This window comes from Leuciscus leuciscus, assembly GCF_965113295.1.
Source record: "Leuciscus leuciscus genome assembly, chromosome: 7".
Lineage (NCBI taxonomy): Eukaryota > Metazoa > Chordata > Actinopteri > Cypriniformes > Leuciscidae > Leuciscus > Leuciscus leuciscus.
The window spans coordinates 28,158,306-28,185,680 of NC_138731.1; the positions used below are offsets into that span (position 1 = coordinate 28,158,306).

At 37.4% G+C, this 27,375-nt stretch overlaps 1 protein-coding gene across 2 annotated transcripts in view; it reads left to right on the forward strand.

The window, feature by feature from the left end:
* LOC309503659 (uncharacterized protein) overlaps window positions 1-27,375 on the forward strand; it is a 245,098-nt gene that overhangs the window by 183,906 nt on the left and 33,817 nt on the right. The window contains exon 6 of one of the 2 annotated variants that reach the window (XM_082176436.1): window positions 102-147. The exons of the other annotated variant lie outside the window; for it this stretch is intronic. Coding sequence (XP_082032562.1) covers window positions 102-147 — 46 coding nt within the window. The remainder of the gene's footprint in view (window positions 1-101; window positions 148-27,375) is intronic. 2 annotated transcript variants of the gene reach the window in all.

A 27,375-nucleotide genomic window follows, 5' to 3' on the forward strand; every position in this document is an offset into this window, starting at 1 on the left:
TGTGACAGAATTAGAGCAGAAAGTTTTTGCATGTTGTTAACTATGTGACATCGCACTGCTCAACATATGTCTTATATGCGTGTGTCTCATGTCTTATTTAGCTGGCCTGTGGACCAAACAGATGTTCTCAAGTCATTTGCATAACATGTAAGAACATGCATGCTTCTTTTTTAATCAGTCTATTGCTTCAGCTAATTTACAGCAGACTCTTTACATCAGTATTTTGGATGGAAATTACCACATAAGAACTGAGCATACATTATTTAACCAACGATATTTGTCTTATTCAGAATTTTGGCACAGAATTCCGATAATTCTTTTTTGCATGATGCTAGTAACATGAATTTTTCTTCATCGTAAGTTCACACATCAAGGCAGTCGTGGAGGTTAGGGAAGATGCAGGCAGTAAGTTACTCTGTCCTCCCTATCATTGATTTCACTTCTTTTTTCATTTGTCCTCACAGAAGCCATTATTACTTTTATAGCTGTTTTTATGGCCCACCGAAGACTGCTGACCACACCGACACCCATCAGACTTCTTGCATCTCTCTCTTGTCTCTTGCGATGAATAACTTTAGGCCCCTCTGACTAATGAAATATTAAATACGGGTGTCCGTGTCACTGAGAAATATGCTTAGGAGTGTTTATCCAACTTTTAAACATACAAAAATATCTCTCTTTCTCCTTTTCTCTGTCAGCCAACCGCTATTAGTTCCTCAACACCAAGCAGCTTTCAAGATGGAGCTCTGTGGCACATTTGAAGAGCATTAATGAGCTGGAGATCTCTGTATCGCGTGTTATTAATAGAGCTGCAGCAGGGATCGTCCCGTCCACACTCACTCACTCAGATGCTTTCCCTCAGATGAAACGCGTGTCGTTGTTCTGAAACATTCATAAGTGCGCAATGCCGGAGGCCGGCTCAGCAGAAAGTGATGACAATCCGCGGCGAGAAGTGATGACACGTTACATGTGCCTGCTAGCGATGGCCGCGCTGCCATCAGCTGATAGCATGTTACTCAGAGAGACATTAATAATCATCTACAGTATGTGTATGAGAGAGAGATTTGTGTGTCTCATTCACGCTTAAGTTACCTGCTGGTTAACACAAACAAGGTATGAAAAAATTATTTTTATTTCCTTTTTCAATTAATAGTCAGTTACAAGAGGTACCTTTAGAAAATGTTGATTGCTACGCTCAGGCATTTTTTTTATATATATATTTTGCAGTCTACATATGGTTCATAATCCTGATTTGTGTTATTTTGTTATTTTCAAGTAATAAATATAACGGGTTGCGATGGTTGAGCTTGAAGAATGCAGTCAACATTGCAATTAAAAAAAAAAGATAAAATGTAAGGAGATTATTTACTTAATTTACTTATGTAATGTGATTACTTACATCACCACGCTTATACTGTATGCTGAAAGGGTACTACTACATTATGACAAATCTCTGCTTTAAGGGGGGAGAGAGACATTGAGATATGTTAGACAAAAATTTGTTTATTAATCTAGTAGATTTCACATAAAAATTTGGAATGTTACATGGGAATTGTTCCTCTAATACTTTTGTTAGCACTTGAGCTTTTTACATGGAATTTGACATATTCAAAGGTGTTAAAGTAGGATTTCACAAGTCTCAATATTCTTTTTTTGTCTCTAACTCTGAGTTTATTTCTCTCTCTCTCTATCTCTTCCTCTTTGTCTCTTTCTATGCGTGTACATTTACAAAATCTAATTTTGAATCCTCTTTGTTATACCGGCGCTCCATAAAAGCTGTCTTGATTAAAACCTCTGTAGAGGAATGTTCTGCTTTCTCTATAACAGCATATTTGTTGTGTAATGTTGATTAACACAGAAAATAATTTAAACTCGTTTATATATACACCAAATGCTAAAGATAATGTTTGATTTATATAGAACATGGAACATTCATTTAATTAGACTGGGATTTCTATGGTGCTTAATTGATGAGAAAGTCTTTTGTTTTACATGCATGCACACACAAGTTACAACTGATAATTTATCATCATATAATTATGCACAGCAGCACAAGGAAAGGCTGATTTGGGTCAGTGTCCTGTGCAAATCTTGAACCTGTCTGATCTGAAATGTTGTCATGGGAACACAAGAAGCTCTGATCACAGTTTATTTAGTCCATAGAGAGAGAGACAGAGAGAGATTGTCTGACAAATGTCCTGTTCACATGAAGGGTATGTTTAACCTTTAATGTTTTCCTTGTCTGAGATTCCTTAGAATGCATAGAGAAAGAATTATAGACATAAATAAATTACTTTGGGGTGGAATTTTTCTCTCTTATCTTGGACCACATAACATATTCTAACATAAATAATGCTGCCCACATATAACATATGAAAAGTATAGGTTATGTCAAAATTGGTGAACTTCTTGTTTGTTTTCAAAACTCTCGGAATTCCTTTGCAGGAATTGTTAGCTCACCCGAAATTAAAGTTTGTTATGTCATTCGAAAGGCCTGTTCACACCAAGGACGATAACTGTAAAAGATAACGATATAGGTAAATCGTTCTCAGTATTAAAAAATAGCAGAGTTTACACCACAGCTATAACGATAACGGCTCAGAGAAACATTATCGTCAGAACGATTTGATCCAGCTGATGAACGATAAAAACATTGACAGCCAATCAGAATCCATCCTGCTGCAACGAGCTCTAGCATTTAAAGCAGCAGACAAGCACACACTTAGAATAAACAGAACTATATCGTCCACTGGTGTGGATGATAATAAAGTTATCTTTATAGTTATCGCTCTTGGAGTGAACAGGCCTTAAACCTGCGTCCAGTAGTGTAAACTTCTTAGACTAATCTTAAAAGTGAGTCATACATTTTTTCTTCAATTCTAATTTCGTCTAATTCGAATTGGAAAAGTTAGACAGATTACCCTTGGTTAAACTAGTTCTTTACCTGGCCCCTGTATTTCTTCCTTCCCTGGAACAAAAAAAATAGAAAAACATGACGGGTGTAAATCTTTCGGAAACATGAATGAGATTTGAGTTACATGAGGGCAGAAATAATGTGTCTGCACTAGAAATCAGAGCAGTTAGTCACAAAAAAATGCAACTAAAGCTTGTTTGGGTAAATATTTTTGGAGTAATTTGATTTAGAGGCCAATAATTGTGAGCTCAGCAGCCATGCCACACGGGAATCATGGGAAAAGAATGTCGAGGGCTCTCTGTTCCCAATGCTGATCATATCAAGGCACAGGAAATGGCATTCTGGGTAAAAGCCAATGCCAGGGGGACAGAGGCGGACAGTGTGTTTGTGTGTGTGGTACTGTGAGTCAGTGGCACCAGACAGTGATGTTGTTTTGGGACAGATACCGCCGAACAAGAGGTGATTTGACGAGGTGACGTCTCAAGAGAGATTAATGGATAGGGCAGCAACACCAAATGCCTTGGACCCGTCTGTGTGTGTGTGTGTGTGTGTGTTTGGCTGGCCTTGAGTCATTTTCCACACAGGACCTGAAAGTCTTAACTTTATATTTTGTGTTCTTGGAAGGCACTTCACACAATAATGATCCCAAAATTTTGCATATAGTTAAGGACCATATGTGTGTGAGCTGGGGACTTTAACTTACAACACAACTTTCCGTTAAGCTGCTTTAATTTGCACCTCATCACACACATGCTAAATTTACAGAAAGTACAGATGGCAGGAGCAGAGCGCAGCTGTATCCCTTTGTTTCTGATCTCTTCAATCTAACTTTATTTGCTGCTCAATTTGTGGCACTAGATTTATATTCTGCTTTCAATTTACCATACACACCTGCCCCCTCTCCTCACTCGCCACACTTTGATTTTTATGGATATACTTTAAAATACAGTAACGATTGCTATTGCATATCCATTGTATAAAATACAGCACATAGCAATTATAAGAGAATTATTCTGTATTCAGTCCAAGTAGGTCTAACACCTGGAGAAGAGATCTGTTAGCCCTTAGCAATGGCAGTTACTGCTTTGAATCTTTGATCATGGGACCACAGAACTTTTGAGCCAATTACCTGGGGCTGGTTGAATGTTCTGTGCGTACATTTAATCTAAGCATAGTTGTGATGTTGTAAATTGACACAAATGTATTATTTATGTAGTACTAAATATTTGAATGTTGCATACTGTATATACTTTACGCCATAATGTGTGTGTGTGTGTGTGTGTGTGTGTGTGTGTGTGTGTGTGTGTGTGTGTGTGTGTGTGTGTGTGAGTGAGTGTATTTAGATGTATTCTTATTATATACAGTGCATGCAGAATTATTAGGCACATTGATTTTCTGATCTATTTTTTTTTTTTCAGGCACATTTTACCAATTCCAAACCACATTAATCGTAAGTAATACTATTAATTTTGGATTGAATCATTTATAAGTGATATATAATTGTTCATAAAGGCTGGAAATGAAAAACGCCTTATTTTCAGGTGTGCATAATTATTAGGCACATTTTCTTTTACAGATAGACTCTTGAAGGACGAGCACCACATCCTCTTGTACCACTGTTTGAAGAATGCATCTTCCAGAATCTGGTAGTAAGTTTTGGGAGTTAATTTTTAGTCCATCTCTGCAAAACGGACTTCAGGGTAGGAGATGTGGTGCTGGTCCTTCAAGAGTCACTCTCACTCTGTCTGTCTATAAAGCCTATAAAAAAACAGTCTGCATGTATTTTACTACACTTCAGCTTGTGATTCGCATTAAGTGGGGGTAATTTTTTTAGGATTCTTTACCTAATCTAAGTCTCTTAGATCCTGACACCTTGCACCTCTGGAGACTCCAGGTTGGTTGCAGTTCTGGAAAATGGTGGCGCTGGAGACTAAAGGGTTTCTGATGGTTTAATTCTATTTTGCAGTTAACATGCGTCTTTTCTTTTCCACCTGTTTTTGTCTGACAAATGAGCATTTCACTGTCCAGTGGTCATGTCTTAACTGCAATTTCTGGTATTGCATTAGTATTGCATCCTTCTCATGGGCATTTAATAATTTTTGGACTTTTCAGTCTGAGTTAAATCTCTTTTTTGGCTTATTTTATCTGTCAAAGAAAACATGCCTAATAATTATGCACACCTGAAAATAAGGCATTTTCATTTCCAGCCTTCATGAACAATTATATATCACTTAAAATTATTCAATACAAAATGAATAGTGGTTATTGTATGTGGTTTGGAATTGGTAAAATGTGCCCAAAAAAAACCATGATCAGAAAATCAACGTGCTTAATAATTCTGCACGCACTGTACATATGTAAACATACTTTATAGTTGATGCTTACGTGATGCAAAATAAGTGTGAAGCATTGATAGCAATAAAAAGCTCAAATGTACAGCTTTTCAACACCACTTCTGTTCATAAATCTAGAGACACAGGAAACCTGCTGATTGGCAAATGGTACCAGTTTGCACACAGTCCCATATACACCTTATTTTGAATGGTTTTCAATGAAGAAAATCGGCTTATTAGGACCAGATGATGCTAACCAGCCAAACCGTGGATGAAATCAGCAGTATCCATCTGTGTCAAAGGTTGCATGTTAAACTGAGAAGCACAATCAGCTCTGCTGCGTTTTACGACGATGCGCTCTTGGTGTAATCCTAGGGTGACATTTTATGCTGCTTATTGTCTGATTCATATCTTACAGCTTTGGCATTCAAAACTAAAATCAATAGGAGCACACAGAGAGAGAGAGAGAGAGAGAGAGAGAGAGAGAGAGAGAGAGAGAGAGATCAGAGAGAAGGAAACATTCACATTAAACACACTCATGATGGACAATAAATCTTCAGACTGATGCAGATAAAAGACAATTGTCAGAAACATGTCAAATTCAAGTGCAAAGTGAGATAAAGACTTTGAATCTTGAGCAGATGAATGGATATGATAGACAGAAATGGAAGAATATGAGCCCTATTGTGTCAGAAATCACAGCAGGCCTCGTCCTCCAGGAAGCGAGAGCTAGGTTAGAAGTACAACACGCTAATTAAAATACACACAGATGCTTTGATATTGTACGGTAGCGTCCCAGTTTAACGTTGTAAATATTGTTCTAATTGGCAGTTTATCCTGCAAAGCACCATGGGAATGTGCTGTTTTGTCTCTCTTTTTTCTTTTTTTTTTGTAGAAGCGTAGTACATTTGATGGGGTGCTGCTGCGATGTTTGTTTAGAGTAAGCTAGTTCTGTGTTTACCTCAGTAAATCTTCCCTGTGAAATTACAATACTATATCACTGATTACTGTATTAATTTACCATGGTATTTATATGGCACTCCAACAGTGTCACTAACTCAGCCCGTTCTCATCCCAAGGCGTCATATATTGACGCTTTTGACATTTCGTCTACATCGAACGCACATGGCACCCTTTAGCGTCAATATGAGACGCAGATAGATATGGGCCAGAAGGCGCCTCCTAGCGGTCTAACCCTATCCCTACACTACACCTAAACCTACCCATAACTGAACAAAGCTCTGTGCGTGTCATATTGACGCTAAAGGGTGCCATGTGCGTTCGATGTAGACGAAATGTCAAAAGCGTCAGTATTATGACGCCCAAGGATGAGAATGCGCACTAACTTGACTACATGTTTTCAGTAGTGAGATAGTATCAGCTGCAAACAGTGTAGTATTAGCATGTGCAGCTAAACTGTAGCTACACAATGAAAATCTGCATCTTTCACAGCTATTCATACATTCAGACAGTTCTTGAAAATTAACAGATTAAAAAAAGATTCCTAAATGGCATTTTAACTATTTTTGATAGTGGAGTAGCTTATGTATATCATCACTATGTTTTTGACTCATTTAAATTATTATAGTTTTTAGTTGTATTTATCTGTTTGAGTTTGATGCTGTCACCCTATTTGAGATTGTATGAGTTTGATGCTGTCACCCTATTTGAGATTGTATTTCTGTGCTTGATAACACGGTTCTGATATACAATGACTTATTTAATTGGCTAGTGATAGATACAGTATAGCTTAAGCATATACAGTATAGCTACTTGTTGTTACTTTTTTAGTGTAGTCACCATGATATACAGTGAGCTCCAAAAGTGACGACATTGAACATCTAAAGGTTTTTTTTTTTTTTTTTATAAACAAAGTTTCACTATTTTCAATCAAGTTTTTCACCCCCCACTGTTTGAGTGCAGTTTTGTTTGGGACACACAAGCAAACGAGCTGTAGAGTTGTTTTACATAGGGACAGGTACAGTAAATGAAAACTGTTAAAATGTGTCACCTCCTCCTCAGCTAATCAGTATCCACTGTGCGTCCGTCCGACTGCACTGTATTCTTCCTTTTGAGTCTAAACTGAACTCAAATGGCACTGAGAATTGGGTAAGAGAGAAACATAAACCTCTTAATTGGGGAAATTGAAAGATGCAAAATAAAGATACACCAGTGTTTTGCCAGATGAGAAGTTTATTCTATGTATCATATTTTGACTACTTTAATTCATTCCTTTTGTAACTGTTTTAATTTCCCTTGCTTTTATTTTGTGCTTATTTTCTAAGCAAAGCACTTTGAATTGCCATGTTAAATTTTAATTCCTTTCTATGTAAATCATTTTGAATTGCCATAGTGTATGAAATGTGCTATATATAAACTTGCCATGCCTTGCCTTGCCTAATCAGTAATCTGGCAATCACTTCTTGTGACATTAGTGATCATGAACTTCAGGCCTTCACAGTCCAGGATCACTCAAGGTTTTTTTTTTTTTTTTTTTACATAACAGTTAAACACAAAACCGCTTGTCTTGGATGGCCAAGTTGTGCTTCTACACTGAGCGATGCTCTGTATGCTCACGAGTTATACAAATATACCCATGTTTCAACACATCTGTACATACAGCACACACAGATAAATATGTCCAACATAAAGACATAGACACAGTCTGAAAATAAACGCGAGAGGATGAGGAGGAGTGAGTATATATAGAGAGAGAGACAGATGAGCTGATTGGGCAGATCTCAGAGAGCTGTGTGAGCTGTTTATTATTGCAGGCTTCTAAAACAATCCCATCCTGCCAGGAATGCACCCCGTCGGAATTTAGGCAGCGTCTGGATCGCTGGACAGCACTCGTTCATACAAATAGGCACTCAGACACGATTGAATATGAAGAGAGGCAATTTCTTGTCCATGTGTGCCTGTGATTTTAACACCGAAATAGTGTGTTCCAACATGACTGTGTCCTCAATATGAATAGGCTTTTTCCGTTGTCAAGCATGTCAAAACTCACTCAACAGGGTCCACATCTTTACAACAAACAATTTTTGCTTCAGTTTTACACTAGTATTTTCAGTCCTGTCACATTCCTTTGGGTCTATATTAGTGTGCCTGTATAAAAGTTTTGGCTTTATGAAACCTCTAGGACTCTAACCAAAATGGGACCTTAAATTGCAACGTTGGACTTGCCAAAAGTATGCTGTACAGATCTGAGGCTGTAAAACTCTAGAGGGCCGTGCAGTGCGGTTTGAACATTCATTTTGTTTTCATTTAATATCAGGTACAGAATTTGAGCTTAAGGGAAATGTTTGTCTCTGGTTGAGCATATTGACCTTGTTCTTTTTTTCCTTTTTTTTTTGAACAGGAGAATATTGATGTAGGTAAACATAAGGTCATGTGTTTTTTTGTTTTTTTTGAAGGTTGTGCTGAAGAATGGTAATTTAAAAGCAGATATTCTTTACATTCATCAGTTTTGTATTCAACACAGTCCACTTCAGTGTGGATTCAGGGTAATATTTTCTAACTGATAACATTAGTTAATGCAATAGCAAACACGAATAAACAATCATTTTACAGCATTTATTAATCTAGGTTTCTGTTTGTTTATTTATTTATTGGTTATCTATTTATTTTGCCTTACTGCAAACTGTTACTGGATGCAGTTTGAGTTGTTGCCCTAAAAATGCTGTATTTGCATTGAGTTTTGAGCTGAATTCCTGCATTTGCCTTCGACTTAAGCGTCCATTTACAATATTACACTGTAAACTCTATAGTTTGCCTTTTATTTATTCATTCTTTTCCATCTTTTGGGTTGTGGAAGAGCTTAGCCCAGTGAAATGTGTTATTGGCAGTCAGTATTAATGGATGTGGATTAAAGGGCTCTAATTCTCATAACCCTGCTCCTAATGGATTGGAGCGGTGGGTTCAGCCATTAAACTTTCTGACGAGACTTTTACTGCTGCTCTCAAACTCTCAACCCCTGAGTTCCCTCCTCGGCAAGGTTATACCTGTATTATCCCTGCCAACACTTACTGTTGAGTACATTCTGCAAAACACACACTTGATGTCCCACATTGACTTTAAGGTGCACTAAGTCATTTTTGTTTGTTTTGCTGGCTGATACAATTAGCAGTGATCTTGAACTATACTGACATTTCGCTGTGGAATACAGCATTGGTTACTGATAATGAAATACCCTATTGATCATGTCTTAAATCCATATGTCATGGGTTACAGATACAACATTTTTGTAGCTTCTGTTGTTTTGTTTGTCAGTTACCTCTAACTATTACGAACAAATGGTAAACCTGCTTGCCTCCTTTCAAGTCATTCGTATATAATGTTTTATTTTATTATTGTTCTGGGTAAATCTTTTTTAGCGTGTGGATAAGGGTTTTACATACTTTTTCATATTAATCTTTCTTAGTAGACTTTTGCTGTCATGTAGCTCTGAATGAATTTGATTTTGTTGCAGAGCCTATTCTAGAGAGTAGAATGAGTTTTCTTTTTTTTTCTTTGTATTACTACAGTGTATTTTTTTAGGAAAATAAATTATTTGTTTATGAAGTGTGTTTTTGAAGAAGAAAAAGGAGGGGGGGGGGATAAAATTGTTCGGAACATCAACATTTTACATTGTAGCATTATTTACATGTACATAAATAAAATGTTATATATATATATATATATATATATATATATATATATAGAGAGAGAGAGAGAGAGAGAGAGAGAGAGAGAGAGAGAGAGAGAGAGAGAGATTTTATTACACGGCTCTGTGGAAATCTTGATTCTGATTGGTCAATCGCACCGTCCAGCGGTAAGTTATTCCCAGATAACAACCACTGAAAACCGATAACGCAGGCTCATCCGGGTCACTGAAGTCAGCAGCGCTATACGCTTGCTAGGAACGTTTTTTCATCCGCTTCGCGTCGGGGTCCTCATCATCCTGTCGGGGGTTTATTCTGAGATAACAACCAGCGGGATGTACATTATCCCTTACATAATGTGTATGTGTCTGTGTGTGTTTATTATAGATTATACATTTATTCCAAATACTTTTTTTGTTAGTAAAAACTATTAATTACCATATAATTTACAGTTAAAAACAGTAAACGGACATTCCTAGAAGTCCCTGCATGACCTATCACAAATGATTATATATATTTTTTTATAGTTTTGTTTCTTCATATGTTGCTGTTTTTTTTAACAGATGTTTTTTACAATGTAATATTAGTGTATAGTGTAAATATCTGCATGAGAAGTCCCATTGTTAATAATGGGGACTTTATTAGAGGTATGCAAATTTGGGTGAAATGTGTGTTTTTATGGTTGTTTGATTTTGGGGTGAAATTTGACCTGGGCATGTTTTTGTGAGATTCACCCCACACAGATCAAACTGAAGCCTGTTTCCTATGTATCCTTCCTTTGAAGAGGCTCATTTTTGGCCAGATGCTGGGACCAGGTCAAAGGTACACACAGCAGTCATGCAAAAACTGAACACAAAGAGGAAGAAAAGACACATAACATCAAACGAATTCAGAAAGGTCCAGCAGCACAACCCCAGCTCTGAGCATTCTTATCCCGTGAGCTCAACCTGGGCCTGCTGTCAGACAGAAAGCAAAAAAAAAAAAAAAAATCTGAAGAAAATGAGCGCTTTCCTTTCCTTTTAGCTATAGACCGATGATTTTGACAAACAGACTTTGGAATAGGCGTCTGAAGCCCCCGGGTCAAATATGTTCATTGTGTGTAAAGTCTAGTGGTGCCTCTGAAGACTTTAGAGGGTAATTCCTCCACTCAGAATTGTCAAAATATTCTCCTCCTTTCCATTCTGTCTTCTTCAGTTCAGTCGGGCCACAGACATGCTTCAGCTCATTTACTTCACTGAGCGGCACTCTAATCATTCTGCACTATGGTACTGTATGTATGGTATATATCTCGCTGTACCATGGTATCGCCACAGCACTTTACAATGAATAAATCATTGGAACTGTGTGTTTTTCAGAGTAAATTACATTCAGCGAGAGCAGCAGTATACAACAAACAAATCATTTTGAAACTTCTCTCTCTGACCTTTCAAGATCAGATGTGAAAATATGCACCATTATTTACATTTTCATCCACGCAGCGATCTGTGAGTCAACATCATCTCCGGACGCTTTGTAATCAGACTCTCTATCTCCATTTTTGACGGGCTTTGTGTGTATAATTCATACACTTCACCCAGATGGATTTTTTTTTTTTTTTTTCATTCGTGTGTTTTTTCACTCTTTCACCTCTCCTTTCTTTTTTGTCATTTCTGCAAGGTTTTTGTGTATTCAAATGTGAGCTATTCCAGCTCTCGTCTAATTTCAATTTTGACGGACGGGTTCATTTCTGCACATCAATCATGTGAGCGGCTCCCTCTGTCTGACCAAACAAGTCACCTTTAAATGAACAGCCTCATATCTTCTGCTCTATCCCTCTCTATCTCTCTTTCTTTCCATCTGTCAAAGACTTTGGCTGCATGGCTTCAGTCTGGGCTGGAGGAGGGAATTGATCAGGAATGGGGGGAACTGTCAGGGTGTTACCGCAGGGAAGAGCTCTGGCGGTGAGTTAGCGCTTTCCCCAGGGCTGGCCGTCTGGATGGTGCTACATATCAAGGGCAACAAAGGAAAAACGGAATCCTCAAAGAAGAGAGAGAAACAGAAGAAAAGATGGGAACACTTACATCATTAGTTAAAGGGAAAGTTCACCTAAAAATGGCAATTTATGTATTCAGCTGAGAAATCATTACTCAATTAAAGAATCATGGATATGGATATATCAGGGATGGAAATTAACTTTTTTGTCCACCGGCCACTGTGGCTGGTGGATTTCAAAATCTACCAGCCACTCAATGTTTTTACCAGCCACTTTCTTGTTTTTAACCGACAATGTGTAACTGCATGTGAAAATTAATACTACAAGATCTACAATACTTAAGCAGTTTATTTAATCTCAAGTCTCAATGAAATACTGACATTTTCTCTTTCTCTCTTATATATATATTTCTCTTTTTTACCTGGATGTGGCATTTGAATGATTCGTGGTCTTTTATGGCTTCCAGTTTTAGGTTTTTAGTCCCAACAATGAAACTAGGGCTGGGCGATATGGACCAAAAGTCATATCCCGATTATTTAGGCTGAATATCGATATACGATATATATCCCGATATTTTTTCTGCAAAGTGAGAGCAAATGTTCAGTCAAAGTCAAAGCCAAATATGACATGTCACAAGTAGTTTTATTGAAACCGGCTATTTCCACACACACAAGTACTGTCCCCCTTTACTTAACATAAATTGTAAGAATATGACTAATAGTAAAGACTAGTACTAATAAATAAACATTAGGCCTATGCTAAAGCTATTAAATAGCAGTTCCAAACTAGTTTTTGTTAATACAATGTTGGTATGAGCCACTAGAGTCATTTAAAAATATAAAAAATAACACAAAGAAAAATAAAGTGGCATTTTGGGGTTAATATGGAAACGACAGTTACCATGGTGAATACACAATATTAACAATAACTGTTAATGAACCATGGAAACTGCTCCTGATGAATAGTATGAAAATCATCCCTGCATTACTTTTATTTTGTGTAATTTACAACATAACGGCGTTGCATGCTCGTAGTTTATTTTCCACTTTATATACAGTGAGGCGATACACAGCGCGCGCCGCCGCATTTGCGCGTGCATTTGAAGAGTGTTCGCTATGAGAACAGGATAACGGCTGACGTGACAGGACAAGAAAGTCCGTTTTTCTGAGGTGAAATACTTTATTTCAGCGTACACTTATGTCCTCTAAAAGTGTCCGCCGTCTGTGTGAAACAGTATATTTTTATTTACCCGCCACGGTGGCCGGTAGGTGAAGCGAATTTACCCGCCACAACACAAAATCACCCGCATTTGGCTGGTGGCGGGTGCTAATTTCCATCCCTGATATATATATATATATATATATATATATATATATATATATATATATTTATAAATACATATACAGATTTATAAAGATTATAAAGAATTTAATGTTTTTGAAATAAGTTTTCACGCAGTGAAAAATTAGCGCTGAAAGGGTGTGGACAGTTATTTTTGCAGCTGACCTTATTGCATATGCATTTGATGGATTTTCCCTTTCAGATGCAAAATTTAGGAGATTATTTAAATTAATCATCAAGGTGATTTACTAGGTTTGTGCTGGTCAATTTCAAATTCATCATTACTCCAGTCTTCAGTGTCACATGATTCTTCAGAAATCATTATAATATGATTTGCTGCTCAAGAAAAATGTATTACTGTTACCAACATGAAAACACGTCTTGTGCTTCTCAATATTTTTGTGGAAACTGATATACATCTAATTATTTAATATATGAAGAGTTCAGATGCAAAAGCCTCTAAGTGCCATCTGAAATTTTCTTCTAGAATGATAATTTTTGTCAAGCTTGTATATTTAAGTTCAGTAATTTCACTTAAAAAACAATGAATAGGTTATTTTCATTACCATTTGGTATTTATATGGGTACTTTCAATCATGTATGATTTGGATGTGTTGATGTGTTTGTATGTAATTGTTGTATGTGATCTCCTTGACAGTAACTTAGAGCCACACAGCCACAAAAATGAGGCAGACAAGCGATTCTTTGTTTGTCACTTTAATAGTGTGAAATCATCTTTTGTTGCTTCTGTTCATTTCAGCACGTCAAATGTCACGAGCAAAGCTAGCGGCAGGCTTTTCAACAACGTGAACTTTAAACAAAATATCTGAGACATTCTTTGAGGTTTTCCTATGAAAGTCCTGTTCTTTTGGGTTTCCACAATAAAAAAAAGACATGCGCTCCTTGGCCTGCACAGTAAGAATTTTGTTCTATGTTTGCAGTGTCAAATCTTACCAAGAAAAATACATTAAAATGTTTGATTTGAAAAACAGCTAATTAAGTGCCAGTTTTGCAAAAAGTGAGATTTGCAAAAGAAAAGAAAAGTACAAAAAAAAAAAAAAACTATTTTATACCATTCTTCGGGCAGTTTACTGTGGATTGAGTCACTTCAAGCATTCCTAGTAAGCAAGAGTCCTGATGTATTGTTTCTGGAATTAGGCCCTTTTCTGCTCGCCGTTCATCCATTAGCATTGTTTGCGTTTGTCATAAATCTGTTTACAAGTCCAGTGGCCACTTTAGGGGAATTAGCTTGACTTTATTAGCCAGCAGGACAAGTAAGTGCAATATGGTTTTATTCAGAACGGGAGAGAGAAATAGAAAGGAGACGAAGCGCAGAAAGGCTTTTAGGGAGACCGTTCAGAATTTTAGTGGGTCTTGAACGCACAAAGCGAGGCTTTGGCAAGCGCTCGGTGTGCCGCCATCTCTATTTACATGCTCTCGTCAAAGGGCACTCTGAAAAATGAGCTTGCAGGATGGAGATTTTTATTAGCATGGGCCAGCAATATTCTGCCTTTTCTCCTCCCTTTCCTCCATTTTTCTGAGAAAATGTGCTTATTTATAAGGCGGCAGCAGCAGCAAACAAACTCTTGAAATGAAAGTTGGAAACTTGAGGTCGGTGCTGACTGACGGGTCATTTTTTGGTGTTTATGGATGGGGTTGTTTGGCTTTGTGGAAGCTGCATCCATTTTCACTCTTGCTCTCCTATCACTTTCCTTCCCTCGTTCCTGGAGACTGATAAAGATTGATTGATGACATGAGAGAGATGTTGGAGCCTGTGTGTGTGCGCGCGCTGAACGGGCACATTAACATGAAGACAATCTCAAGAGCACATCGCTGTGTCATTTCCTGTGTGAGCACCTCTTTCATTCTCGTTGTCTTCAGTTTTCTCCATGGTAACTCAGTTGAGATCTCCTATTAATGGTGTCCCAGATTAAGACAGGTAAATTCATTATCACACACAAAGGACTTCTCCAACACCTCGCCTATTATAAGCGATTGTTCTTTGGACACTCTGGGAGCATAATTATGAAATATCCAGGGAAATGTTGATAGACTTCTCTTAAAGATATTATCTGTGATGTCCATTCGCTGAAGTTTCCACTAATTAATAAAGAAAGGCTTTTGTTGGAGCTGATGTTTAAGAGTGTAAAGGCAGCAGACAGCACAGGAGGCCTACTTTACTTTGATTGTACAAAATTGTTATGCCAGTGTGGTCTAGAGACCTGAATTGGCTCTTTAAAATGCCATTCGATTAATGAATTACTGTTGCAATCATCACTAGAAATCAGGAGGTTGACTAGAGTCGCTGCCCCACTTCCCCCCTACCAGCATTTTAACATTTTGACCAAGTAATTGACTGGAATCCCGCTGAATGTGATTTTGGCCAGGAGAACTGCTCCTCACTTTATTTTGCATAGCATTATAATAAAAATAATAATTGAAAATAATATTATTAATAACTATTATTATTAATATATTAAATTATACATATAAAATACTTTTAATTTAGTTTTTATACTTTTTCTGTTTAAGCCCAGGCAACCAACATCCATTGTATTTGTTCTTTTGTGCTGATTTACCATGTTCTTCAGTTGGGGGTCTGCAGAAGGACAAGTGTACGATTGGTTATTCACTAAATAATACATCCTTGCTTGTGTGTTCCGCGGTGAGGATTTGTGGGTTTGAGTAGCTCATGTTCATAGGCGAAGATCTACAACTCCAGACGCTTTCACAGCATGTGGGTGAGACCAACGGCAGCAGGCATGTTTAAATGAGTGAGGTGTTTGCTTCTTCGTATTCTTTTCTTTTTCTTTTTTTCACAGTCGCTTGGGCTTTCTAGGCAGGCTCTGGATTTATACAAGTTGACAATAGGCGGCTTTTCAGGGCTGGTTTTATTGATTTTCATTACCGACCTCTCCAGTGCCACATGAGATCAACTCTAATGACATCAGCTTTCATCAACACTGCACTAAAGAGTGTGTGTGTGTGTGTGTGTGTGTGTGTGTGTGTGTGTGTGTGTGTGTGTGTGTTATTGTTTCTCTTGAGCAAACTAGTAGCATATTTTATTAATTTTTTTATTTATATTAAAGTGAAAGCTCATGCAAATATAAGCATTTTGTCATAATTCACTCACTGCCATGCCTTTCTAAACCCATGTCTATCTTTTTTCCCCCTGAGGAAATCAAAAGAAGTGAGCTAAATATCCAAGCAGCTCTTTTTATACAATGAAAGTAAATGGGTATGAGAAAACCAAAAGAAAAACCATTACAGATTTACAAGTAGCTCTCGCCACTCATGCACTATATCCAAAGTAACTTGAAGTCACACAATAGCTTTGTGTGATGAACTGAAGTTGTTTTTTTAAATACAATTTAAAGCATTGAAAGTCTTTCTTTATTCAGTCGTGGTCTGCCATTGTTTGGAAAAGTAACTGTTTAGTAATTCTTCAAGAAATAGGCCTATCTTCTTTTGTGTTCCATGGCAGAAATAAAGTTTTAAACACGTATGGACCGACTAGAGGATGAGTTATGTTTTGTGAAAATATTTTTTTTAAATCACAATAATAATCTATTATTATCCATAATATTTGTGTTACATGATCTTCAGTTTATGAGCGCAGATAAAAGATGAACAGGACAAAAGTGCAGGAATAGCTCAGTTAATCCTAAAAGTAAAAATCTCACCTGCCTCGTCTGTGTGAACTCTATCTATCGCATGACTGTTGGAATGAACAGATGAACTTTCATGGAGGAAAAGATGAAAAGACACTCAAGAGCAGAAGGAATGGGAATCATAAATATATCTGTCCAGCTGATTTCATTTTGACTCCACTGCTGTATATTTTCAGCCTCTCAAAATAGAATGGCTTTAAAATAATATGTGAAGCTGATGTGATCTGTATCACTTTACAACAAGAGTTTCCACAAGGAATGGTGCTGGTATAAGAGAAACGATAAAAGTTTATAGACGTGGATCTCTTTTTCATGAGGAATGGATACGAACGAGACCTGTGGGAAATGGTAAAAAGACATGGTGTGGCTGATCCAAGAGCTGCTGTAATAAAATAAGACATCATATTGATATAATATAGCCAGTTTGGTTTGGTGTGTCAGAGGGGAGATGGAGAAGTAGAAAGTCTGGTGTCCGGAGAAGTGTGAAAGACTGACTAAGATTGGTTTTATTATTATTTTATTTTTTTATATAACTAGTGGTAAAAATAAATAAATTCTAGAGCACTTTCTTTCATGCAGAATTTTGTGAAAATCAGCTGAGTAGTCTGTGAGAATAATGTTTTAAATGTTTTATCAAAATTCCCTCCAAAATCACAAAATCTAAAACATGGACATATTTGATCCAAGAGACAAATTTGTTATTCATGGCACTGACCCCAAACTTTTGAATGGCAGTATAAAAATGTATTGCTCAAATTGATCAGAAGTGCTGTGCTTTTATATTTTAAATATTTATACCCGTTTCTAAGAAACCACAGCACGAATCCATCCCATAATTCATAATATTCAGTTCAGCCATGCAAATAACTGCATAGTCACGTAAATAACCGCAAGTCAATAACTTTATAAAAGGCAAAGTTTTATATAAAAAAAATAAGAAGGAAGTAAGGAAAAGAACAACCTGAACCGAAAAGTTTTACTCTTTGGATCCCTGCAGCAGGTCTGAGATTATAAGTCGAAGGCTTGAACAATAATCACAGTAATAAGACCCCAACCCAGCCTAAACAATCTGGTGTCAGCGTATTTGAAGTGGATCGTCTGTGAAAGAACTGTTCGAACTCTTTCTAGGCTGTGGTGAAAACAGTGGGATGTATTTCTTTCACACACTATCTCTGTCTTCCTGTCCATCACTTCATGGCCAAAATGTAATCAAAGCTCGGAGCACACGACTAATGCTTTCTTAATGAGTGCTAAACAAACCAGCGTCCCCTCGCGCTGTCTGTCTCTCACTATCCGTCTTTCTCTCTATCTCTATCTCTCTCGCTGTCTCTCTCAGGAGAAATGTCATTATCTCTTTGATTATGAAGGAAAATATGCTTATATCAATGAGATGCTGATGTGATTGAGAATTCAGCTCATTCATTTAAAGGACAAAATCCGTACCCTAAAACGGACCCCAAGTTAGACATTCTCATCACACACCAAATCAATGCATGGTGCTTAACAACAACCTCAAAAATGATCTTCATGTCTTCCAGTAATCAGCCTAAACATATGAAATATGTGTTTGTTTGTTTTTTTCTTAACCATGATGAATGATAAGTGAAAGCTATTTTGTAAGTCTACCAGCAGGTCTCTCCAGCTTTGTGGCTTTGATTTGATCTGTGTTTGTTTGGCTTCTGTGTACAGAAAGGGCCTTTTTTGGTTTGCGCTTATTTATGTTAGTAAACCTCTGTTTGCCCAGGTTCACCCAGCTGTGTAAAATGTATGTGCATGGTGGTTTGGTGGTTTTCATGGTCATGACAAAGACTAAATAAAGGGCTAAAAGAGACAGAGGGAGAGAGAATGACTTTGTGGAAAGCTGTCCTGTGCTTTCTCAATGAAGCTAAACAATACAATACCGAGTTATGATTGGTCTTTTGTCTTGTATTTATTTGCATACTGAATTGTGATCATTTACATAGATTCAAAACCTAAAATCTAAACTAACCTAAACCTTTAACAACACTGTATATTGCTGCCTTGCAAGCACTGGATTTGTCTTTTTATTTTTTTTGTATTAATATTAATTTCTTGTTCTCTCTCTTGTCATTCTCCTCCATCTTTATATTTAGAAATAGTTCAGGTAATATCCACGCTTTTTAAAAACCAGGTCAGTATTTGTATTCACTGTCTTCTGGAAGTTTGAATGGGAAAAGTCAAGTGTCTTAAATAGCTAGAGTTTAGTCAATATGCACATTTCCTAACCGGCCGCTGGGACCGTCGTTTCATTAGAGGTGCAGAACATATAGACCTCAAAGTAGACATGTCGACACAGGCGATGTTCCTGATTGGGAATTTCAGTGTTTGTAAGTTTAGTGAGGTCTGGTGAAGACGAATGTTACTGGAATAGTTCTGAGTAACTCAAGGGAAAAGTCATTATTTATCATTCTCATGTCATTCCAAACCTGTGTGATTTCTTTCTTGGTCTTTGGTCCCCATCCACTTTCATAGTATTACAAAAAGAGTAGCCTGTTTGGAACGACATGAAGATGAGAAAATAAAGACAAAACTTTTATTTTTGGGTGAACTATCCTTTTAACCCTAACCTATCCTTTTTTTTTCTGTCTCTTTCTTCCTGAATCATAAATAAATAGATAGAATGAGAAGCAGACGTGCTGCCTGGTGTACTCTAGTTGACACCTCCTTCAGCAGAGCCCTACTGTGACGGCCTATTACACGGCCAGACAGACTTTGTTTTCTTAAGCACGGCAGTGCCCTGCGTAACTCGTGATAACCTCGCAAAATGAGGGATTGGAGAAGAGGGGGAGATGAGAGAATGAAAGAAAGGTGGGGTAAAATGCCCCCATTCTGAAAACGCTATTTGCCTTATACATTTACAGCCAAATCAGAGTACAAGCAGTTTTAGCTTAAAATGAATAAAGACAAGCTACAATAACAGTAGATAAATATGAATATTTCTTAATTAACTATGCTGAAAATGAGCCTTTTTGAAAAAAATATTGTTAGCTGATGTCAATTTTTAAATATAAAGTCCAAATATTTTTATTCAGCCACCTAGTTAGATTACATTTGATGGAAAAACAATGGATGGGATGTTCAGATCATGGTAACTACAGTAATTATGATAGTGGGAAGTGATGCCCCCTGGGGGTGTTTTTCCCCACAGACTAGGTTTGGGGAAAAAAATGTCATTGTAAAAATATCATTTTTATTTTCCATAAATAGCATGTACTCCCTAACTACAGGCCTTGCTATTCTCACAACAACTGTGATGTTCTGCAAAACAACAAGCTTTAAAACATTTTTTTTTCTTACTGCTGAAAATTAGACCACTTAACGTGAAATCTGTTTTCTCTCTGGTACATCGCCAGTTTAAGCTTCACAGCGAATACTTCTACATCAATCTTGTCAATGTAGCAACAACAAACACATATCTTGACTTTATCTATTTGACATTTTGGGACAAACAGTAAAAGGGGTGTTTTCCCCCACTCTACCCATAAATTAAGAAGGGAATTCTGTTTAGACATCAGTGAGCATATTCTCCATTAAGATACGATTTAAAGGAATGTTTTATGGAAAGTTGTAATTACCCTATTATGAACGGGGTACATAGTCAAATTGCTTATAGGGCAATGTAAGAGCCAAATGAAGATGAAATTTGACTTTAGTGAATATTGAAAGATAGTCTGATGAAAGATTGCAAGAAACGTAGATGTTTTTATGTGGTGTAATTTGAGAGAATGAAATCAAAGCTATTGAAGCGCTCTAATGTGACCGTCTGGTAATGATGGAAGTGTTTGTGGTTTACATAAGCACACAGTTCTCATCCTCTGATCTTTCCAGGCACGAATCTCTCTCCAAGTCTGTTAAATGAGATGCTGGGTATCTTCTAATAACTTACCTCAGTGAAAAAGTTTACTTATCTAGATTTTTTCCCCCGTTAGAACTGGAAAAAAAATTCAGTTATTTCAGTGCAATACTTTCCCAACTGTAAAGCCAAAGTGTAAACATATAGTGTGGCTCTGTGGTGCTATCAAAATATTACTGTTTATTTGAGCCTGGCACTGATGCTAGCAGTACAGAAAATAAACACTTCAACTAACAAGAGATATCACTTATGATTTTCTTTCCTAGCTGCAATTAAAGTCAGCATGACATGAAAATTCACCCTATTTTGTAAATGCATATTATAGATTGAATAGAAAAAATCATTCATGTATATGTGCCAGACTTCTCCAATCATTTAGCCAGCTCAAAACCTGCCCCTCCATAATCAATTGCAAACTCACACTCATTTTTGAGTGCAATGCCCACATCTCAAAATTCAATAAACAACCAATGGATAGAAACAAGAAAAACATTTCAATATGTTTCACTCGGATGTAGACAGTAATACAATACTAAAGAAAGGATATGTCATTACATCGGTTTCATTGCAGCTTTAACAATTAAACAAATGCTATTATTGTAAAAGCCTGCCACCATCATTATTATCTCTTAAATAATAAAACTCTTTCTCTCTCATCTTTCTCTCTCTCCTGCTGTTTGTTCAGTCTAGAGGTTGTTATTCAGTGTTGAGTTTGAACCTCCAGATTCCAACTTCAGACCCAGCAGGCTGTTCCTCTGCTAGCCCAGGTCACCTGCTCCCCGCCTGGCCACTGTAACTCCATCCGTCCCCTCTTCTGTTTCCTCTGGAGTGGAGGTGATGTTGAGATGGGGGACGCCCAAGGAAGGCTCATAAAGGATGACTGTTCTTCAGGCAGGGTTGCTGGTGGAGACGTGGAAGAGGTTGACAGGTTGATCGTTCTGCAGGAAGAATCAATGTTGAGACTGACAGAGAGCAGTTAATCATCTGGAACAGAAAGTGTTGGATTCAAAGACAGCATTATGGGTGAAACTAGCTTGTGGCTGCATTGATTAAATAGGTTGTCTATATGGTCAGCTCTGAGACAAATGAACAGGATGCAGTTGAAAACTGGGAAAGCAGCATGCCTCTACGATTTTTTTTTTTTTTTTGGGACTGTGAAAATCACAAGTAAGATTGGCTGACCTATACAGGTTTATTTGTATGTATGTATGTATGTATGTATGTATATGTGTATATACAGTATACATATACACACAAATATATAGGGCTAGGTATCGTTCCAAAAATTTCGATACCAATACCGATACCTTGATTTCGATACTGGTTCCTGAACGAGACTTTTTTCGATACCAATTTTATGAAATCCATTTTAACAAGATTACATAACACATTACCTCAGAAAAACGTTGGTTTTATTTTTTCCGTTTGACTTATGCTCCTTAGCCAGTGCACAAAGGAACAAAACATTTTTTTATAAAGAGCTCATGCTCACCAAAGCTGAATTTGTTTGATCAAAAATACAATAAAACTTGTAACATTGTGAAATAGTATTACAATTTAAAATCTTATTTGAATATATTTCAAAATGTATTTCAAATGTATTTCAAATGTATATTCAATGTATATTTGTATTTCAAATGTATATTCAAATGTATTTCAAAATGTATATTTCATTCCTGTTATGTCAAAGCTACATTTTCAAAATCATTACTTCAGTGTCACATGATCCTTCAGAAATATGAAAACAATGTGCTGCTTAATATTTTGGAAACTATGATAAATGTTTTCATGTTTCTTTGATGAATAAATTTTTCAAAAGAACAGCATTTATTTGAAACAGAAATCTTTTGTAACATTACACGTTTTAAGGTCATTTTTGATCACTTTAATGCATCCTTACTGAAAAACAGTTCTGACTAACCAACAATTTTTTTAACGGCAGTGTACATTCAGTAGGTCATTATTGCAATATAAACACTGTCAGAGTGATCAACAAGGTATCTCTTCATTTACCAGTCGAAGACGAAGCAACTTTCTGCTCTTATGTTTACTCCGTGCACTGTCAAGGTCTTCATCATATCTGTCGTGGTACCGGTCTTTGCAGCAATTATTTTACCGCAAATACTGCATCGCGCGCTGTTGGCATCGAGCCTGGAGAAATGTAGCCACACTTTTGATCGACTTATCCGCATCTTTAGGGTATTGTGTGTGTGCACGCGCACACGTGTCTCATAGGAGTATGTGCGTGGAGAGTTTGTGTGTGTGTGCTCGCGTCTCATTGAGTATGTGCGCGAGTTTGTGTGAGCGCGCACCTCTCATATGAGTATGTTTACATGAGTATGTTTTTAGGAGAACATGTCGCAAGATAGAGCGCTTATGGAAATCCACTAATTTGGAAGTGCACAGACTACATTTAAGGGAGCTGATTGCATCACTAAATGAAATGATGAAGCAGGCCAGATCTATGTATTTCTCTGATCTTGTAAATCAGAATAAGAGAAACCCCAAAGTTGTCTTTGATACCATTCAGAACCTTGTTTCACCATCATCTCCACTGGTACCCATTTATACCGTTGATGATAGCAATATATTTTTAAAATACTTTGTAAATAAGGTTAATGAGATCAGAGCAAGTGTAAAACCATCTGATGAGAGCACCATGGTTGTAGCTTCTCCAAATTCCTCCTGGGCTAGCTTTTCTACTGTCTCATTAGATGATGTCTTGGTCTTACTTAAAAAAATGAAGCCATCCTCAAGCCCGTTGGATATATTACCAACCTCTTTGTTTTTCAAAGTGATTGATCTTGTTATTCCTTTTGTCGTCAAAATAATTAACTTGTCACTTTCCACTGGGACTGTCCCAAACTTTTATAAACAGGCAGCGATAAGCCCCATTTTAAAAAAAGCCCAATTTGGACCCAGCGGAGCCTAGTAATTATAGGCCAATATCAAAACTGCCCTTTCTCTCAAAAATCTTGGAGAAGGTAGTAGCTGAGCAGCTAACATGTTTCTTAAGTAAAAATGACCTTTTGGATAAGTATCAGTCTGGTTTTAGAAAGATGCATTCTACTGAGACTGCCCTCCTCAAAGTGTCTAATGAAGTACAGATGGCTGCTGACTCTGGAAGGTACACTGTATTGGTTTTATTGGATTTATCATCAGCTTTTGATACAGTGGACCACAAAATACTGTTGAACAGATTGAAACAAGAGTTTGGTATTGTTGGGTCTGTTTTAAAGTGGTTTTCCTCTTACTTGAGTGACAGAACATTTTCTGTTTATGTAAATGGTATACTGTCTGATGCCACTCCACTCTTGTATGGTGTACCCCAGGGCTCTGTCTTAGGTCCACTTTTGTTTTTAATGTACATTAGCCCCCTGGGAAACATTTTGAGCCGTTTTAAGAATGTGTCATATCATTTTTATGCTGATGACTTACGGTTGTATTGCTCGTTCAATGACACTGAGTTCCACAAACTAACAGATTTGTTGGATAGTATTTCTTGTGTAAAATCGTGGCTTGCTAGTAACTGTCTCCAATTAAATTCAGAAAAGACTGAAACCCTGATTGTTGCCCCAGATAACAAAATCCCATCAATCCTCCAACACCTTGGTTCTCTGAGCTCAACTGTCCAGTCGAGTCTCAGAAATCTTGGCGTTTGGTTTGACCAGTCAATGTCTTTGGACTACCATTCTAGACTTCTGGTCAGAAATAGTTTTTATCATCTAAGAAATATTGCTAAATTGAGGTCAATTTTATCGGACTCTGATCTTGAGATGGTTATCCATGCTTTTATTTCGTCACGTTTAGATTATTGTAACTCTCTTTTTACTTATTTCAACAAATCTGCTTTAAATCGTCTTCAAATGGTTCAAAATGCCGTGGCAAGGCTTTTAACAGGATCTAGCAGAAGGACACACATCACACCCATTTTATCCTCCCTACACTGGCTACCCATCAAATTTCGAATTGATTTAAAATATTAGTCTTAACTTTTAGAGCTTTAAATGGTCAGTCCCCACAATACATTGCTGATTTGTTGCTCCCCTACTCTCCAGGCCGTGCCCTTCGATCCTCAGGCCAGAGTCTTTTATTCGTCCCAAAGACTCGCTATAAAACTCGGGGTGACCGGTCTTTTCAGGTTGTAGCCCCCAGACTGTGGAATGCCCTGCCTCTGTCCCTCCGTGTGGCCGACTCTGTCGATTCTTTTAAAAAGCAACTTAAGACACTGTTATTTCAACAAGCTTTTAGTTGACTGGGCTTTATTGCCTTTTTATTTAAATTGTATAATTGTAAGTTTTATTAGTATGATTGCACTTTGTAAAGCACTTTGTGATTGTATCTGTGAAAAGCGCTCTATAAATAAACTTTACTTACTTACTTACTTACTTATGTGCGCGGAGAGTTCCGTGCGTCTCGTGTGTGTGTAGAGTTTGCGTGTATATGCGTGAGTGACTTTAGGTGTGTCGTTGTGCATTTTATATGTATTTGTTTGAGCACTGACGTTGACGAGTTAACCCCTTAGGTATCGAAATCTGGTACCGAACAAGAAGTAATTTTTCGATACTCTATAGTATCGAGGCAATTCGGTCGGTACCTAAAAAGTATCGAACTCGGTACCCAGCCCTACATATACATATATATATATATATATATATACACAAAAATCGCTGCAAAAGATGCTTTCCAACAGGTTTTATCATAGTTTTTCATCCAATACAAGTCAATGGAGTTGGACAAAAACTACGATAAAACCTGTTGGAAAGCATCTTTTGCAGCGATTTTTGTGTGAGCATATCAGTGAACACCCCTGACCACTCGGTGAGTTTCACGTCTTTGTAAACGAAAGTTTAATGCATTTTAGGAAGGATTATTCCAGTGCACCTATGCAACCACATTGTGGAGGTGGGGGGGTGCTACCACAGAAACCGAAAATTCTCGGGCCAGCAGCATTTGTCCAAATTTCAATCTTAACCATTGTATTTCATCAGAAACGATCTGAAAACAGGGCTTTAAGTGTAAAATACCGAACTTGTCCTTTAAATTACACTGTTAACTACATGGCACAAGCTGATTGGTTCCTCTTGCATCTGCAGCCAATGAGCTTGCTGCTCAACATTAAAATAGTTGTTCAGTGTTTGCTGTAGCAGTTTGCAGCACACTTTCAAAGTTCCTCTGAAAACCCTCCAACATCCTCAGCTCCACCTGTATAGATCTGTTACAGGAGGTTATTCCACGTATGTTGTACTGTATGTGCAGCAGCATGATACATGTTCCCAGCAAAATGTCTGTGAATGTATTGGCAGTGGCAAGTCTCTGTGCTTGCTCTTCAGCTGCAGCAGCGTAGCAGATCTATTCCGCCAAGACCAAATACATTCACATTGTCATATCTATAACCATGCTAAACACTTCTGCGAGTTGTCATGATACAAATACATTTTTTTCATGGTGGTCTGTTATTTTGCCATCATTGATTTCAGATTTACCCACCCCTAAATGTTTTATAAAACAAAACAAACTGTGGTTGACTGTTTTACATGTGGTCAGACAGTCTTTTCCTGTCTAACTGGGTGGCTCTTGGCCCGAATCTGCTAAAGTGGAACAGACTTTGTCTCAATAGTCAAAAGTCTGTCTGCGTGAGATTATCATGAGTGATCAGATTTGATGCTGATGTCATAGTCGCTGTTGGCCAGAGTTCACTGACAGCAGCTCTGTTGCCAGATTGAGGCGGTCATTTTGGTATTCTCTGGGTCACGAGGTTTGCACTGTACCTCCAGCTGCAGCTTTACTGTGTCCCTGAAACCTTCTCTACCTCTTGCTTTAAAAATATCTTTCCCGACCATGTCCTCTCTTTCTCTCGCTCTCTGAAATGAGTCACAAACTTATTCAGAACCTCTTTTTCTTTCACATGTTCCATTTGTAGCTCACTTTTGGTGCATAGCGGGAAACACTTTTAAATCTGTCGCTGGACCGCAGAAACAATGTGAAAGCATTTCCATTGAGATGCTGAAGACTCGAGGCGTTGCCGCTATTCCGTCCAGCTGTGCCGCTTCCTTCAAAGCCAGACGAGCATGGAATTATAGAACCCTGCCGACACCACGCTTCTTCCTCCCACCTGTTCATCTCTCTCTCACTTGGTTTCTCACTTTTTTCCATTTTACAGCGTACCAAGACTGTTTCAAACTGCAAACAACTTACCCTGATGAGGAAAAAGCAGTAAAAATGGAGAAAACCGGGTGTGAAGACAGAGAAAAGAAAAAGATAAAGACAGCTTGAATTTGGGATAGCGCTGTTTTAATTAACGTACCTTTTTATCACACTCAAACCTTGAAGTGCTACTGGGTTGGAATAATGAGGGCTTAAAATACAATTACAGGCAGCTGGAAAAAAGACATAATGGTCACATTGAAAAAGATTTCTATTAAAGAGCTGAACAAGTCAAAAGAAAAACCTCTTAAGGAAACTTAAAAATGAGAACCTCATTTCCTCAAGCTCACCATTAGCTCTGGTAGGTTGGCTTTTCAAATTTATATGCCATTATTTTATTAAAGAACAAAACGTACTGATTAAAACTATATTTAAACACTATATTTAAAAAAAACCATAATATTCATAATTCACTTTGTT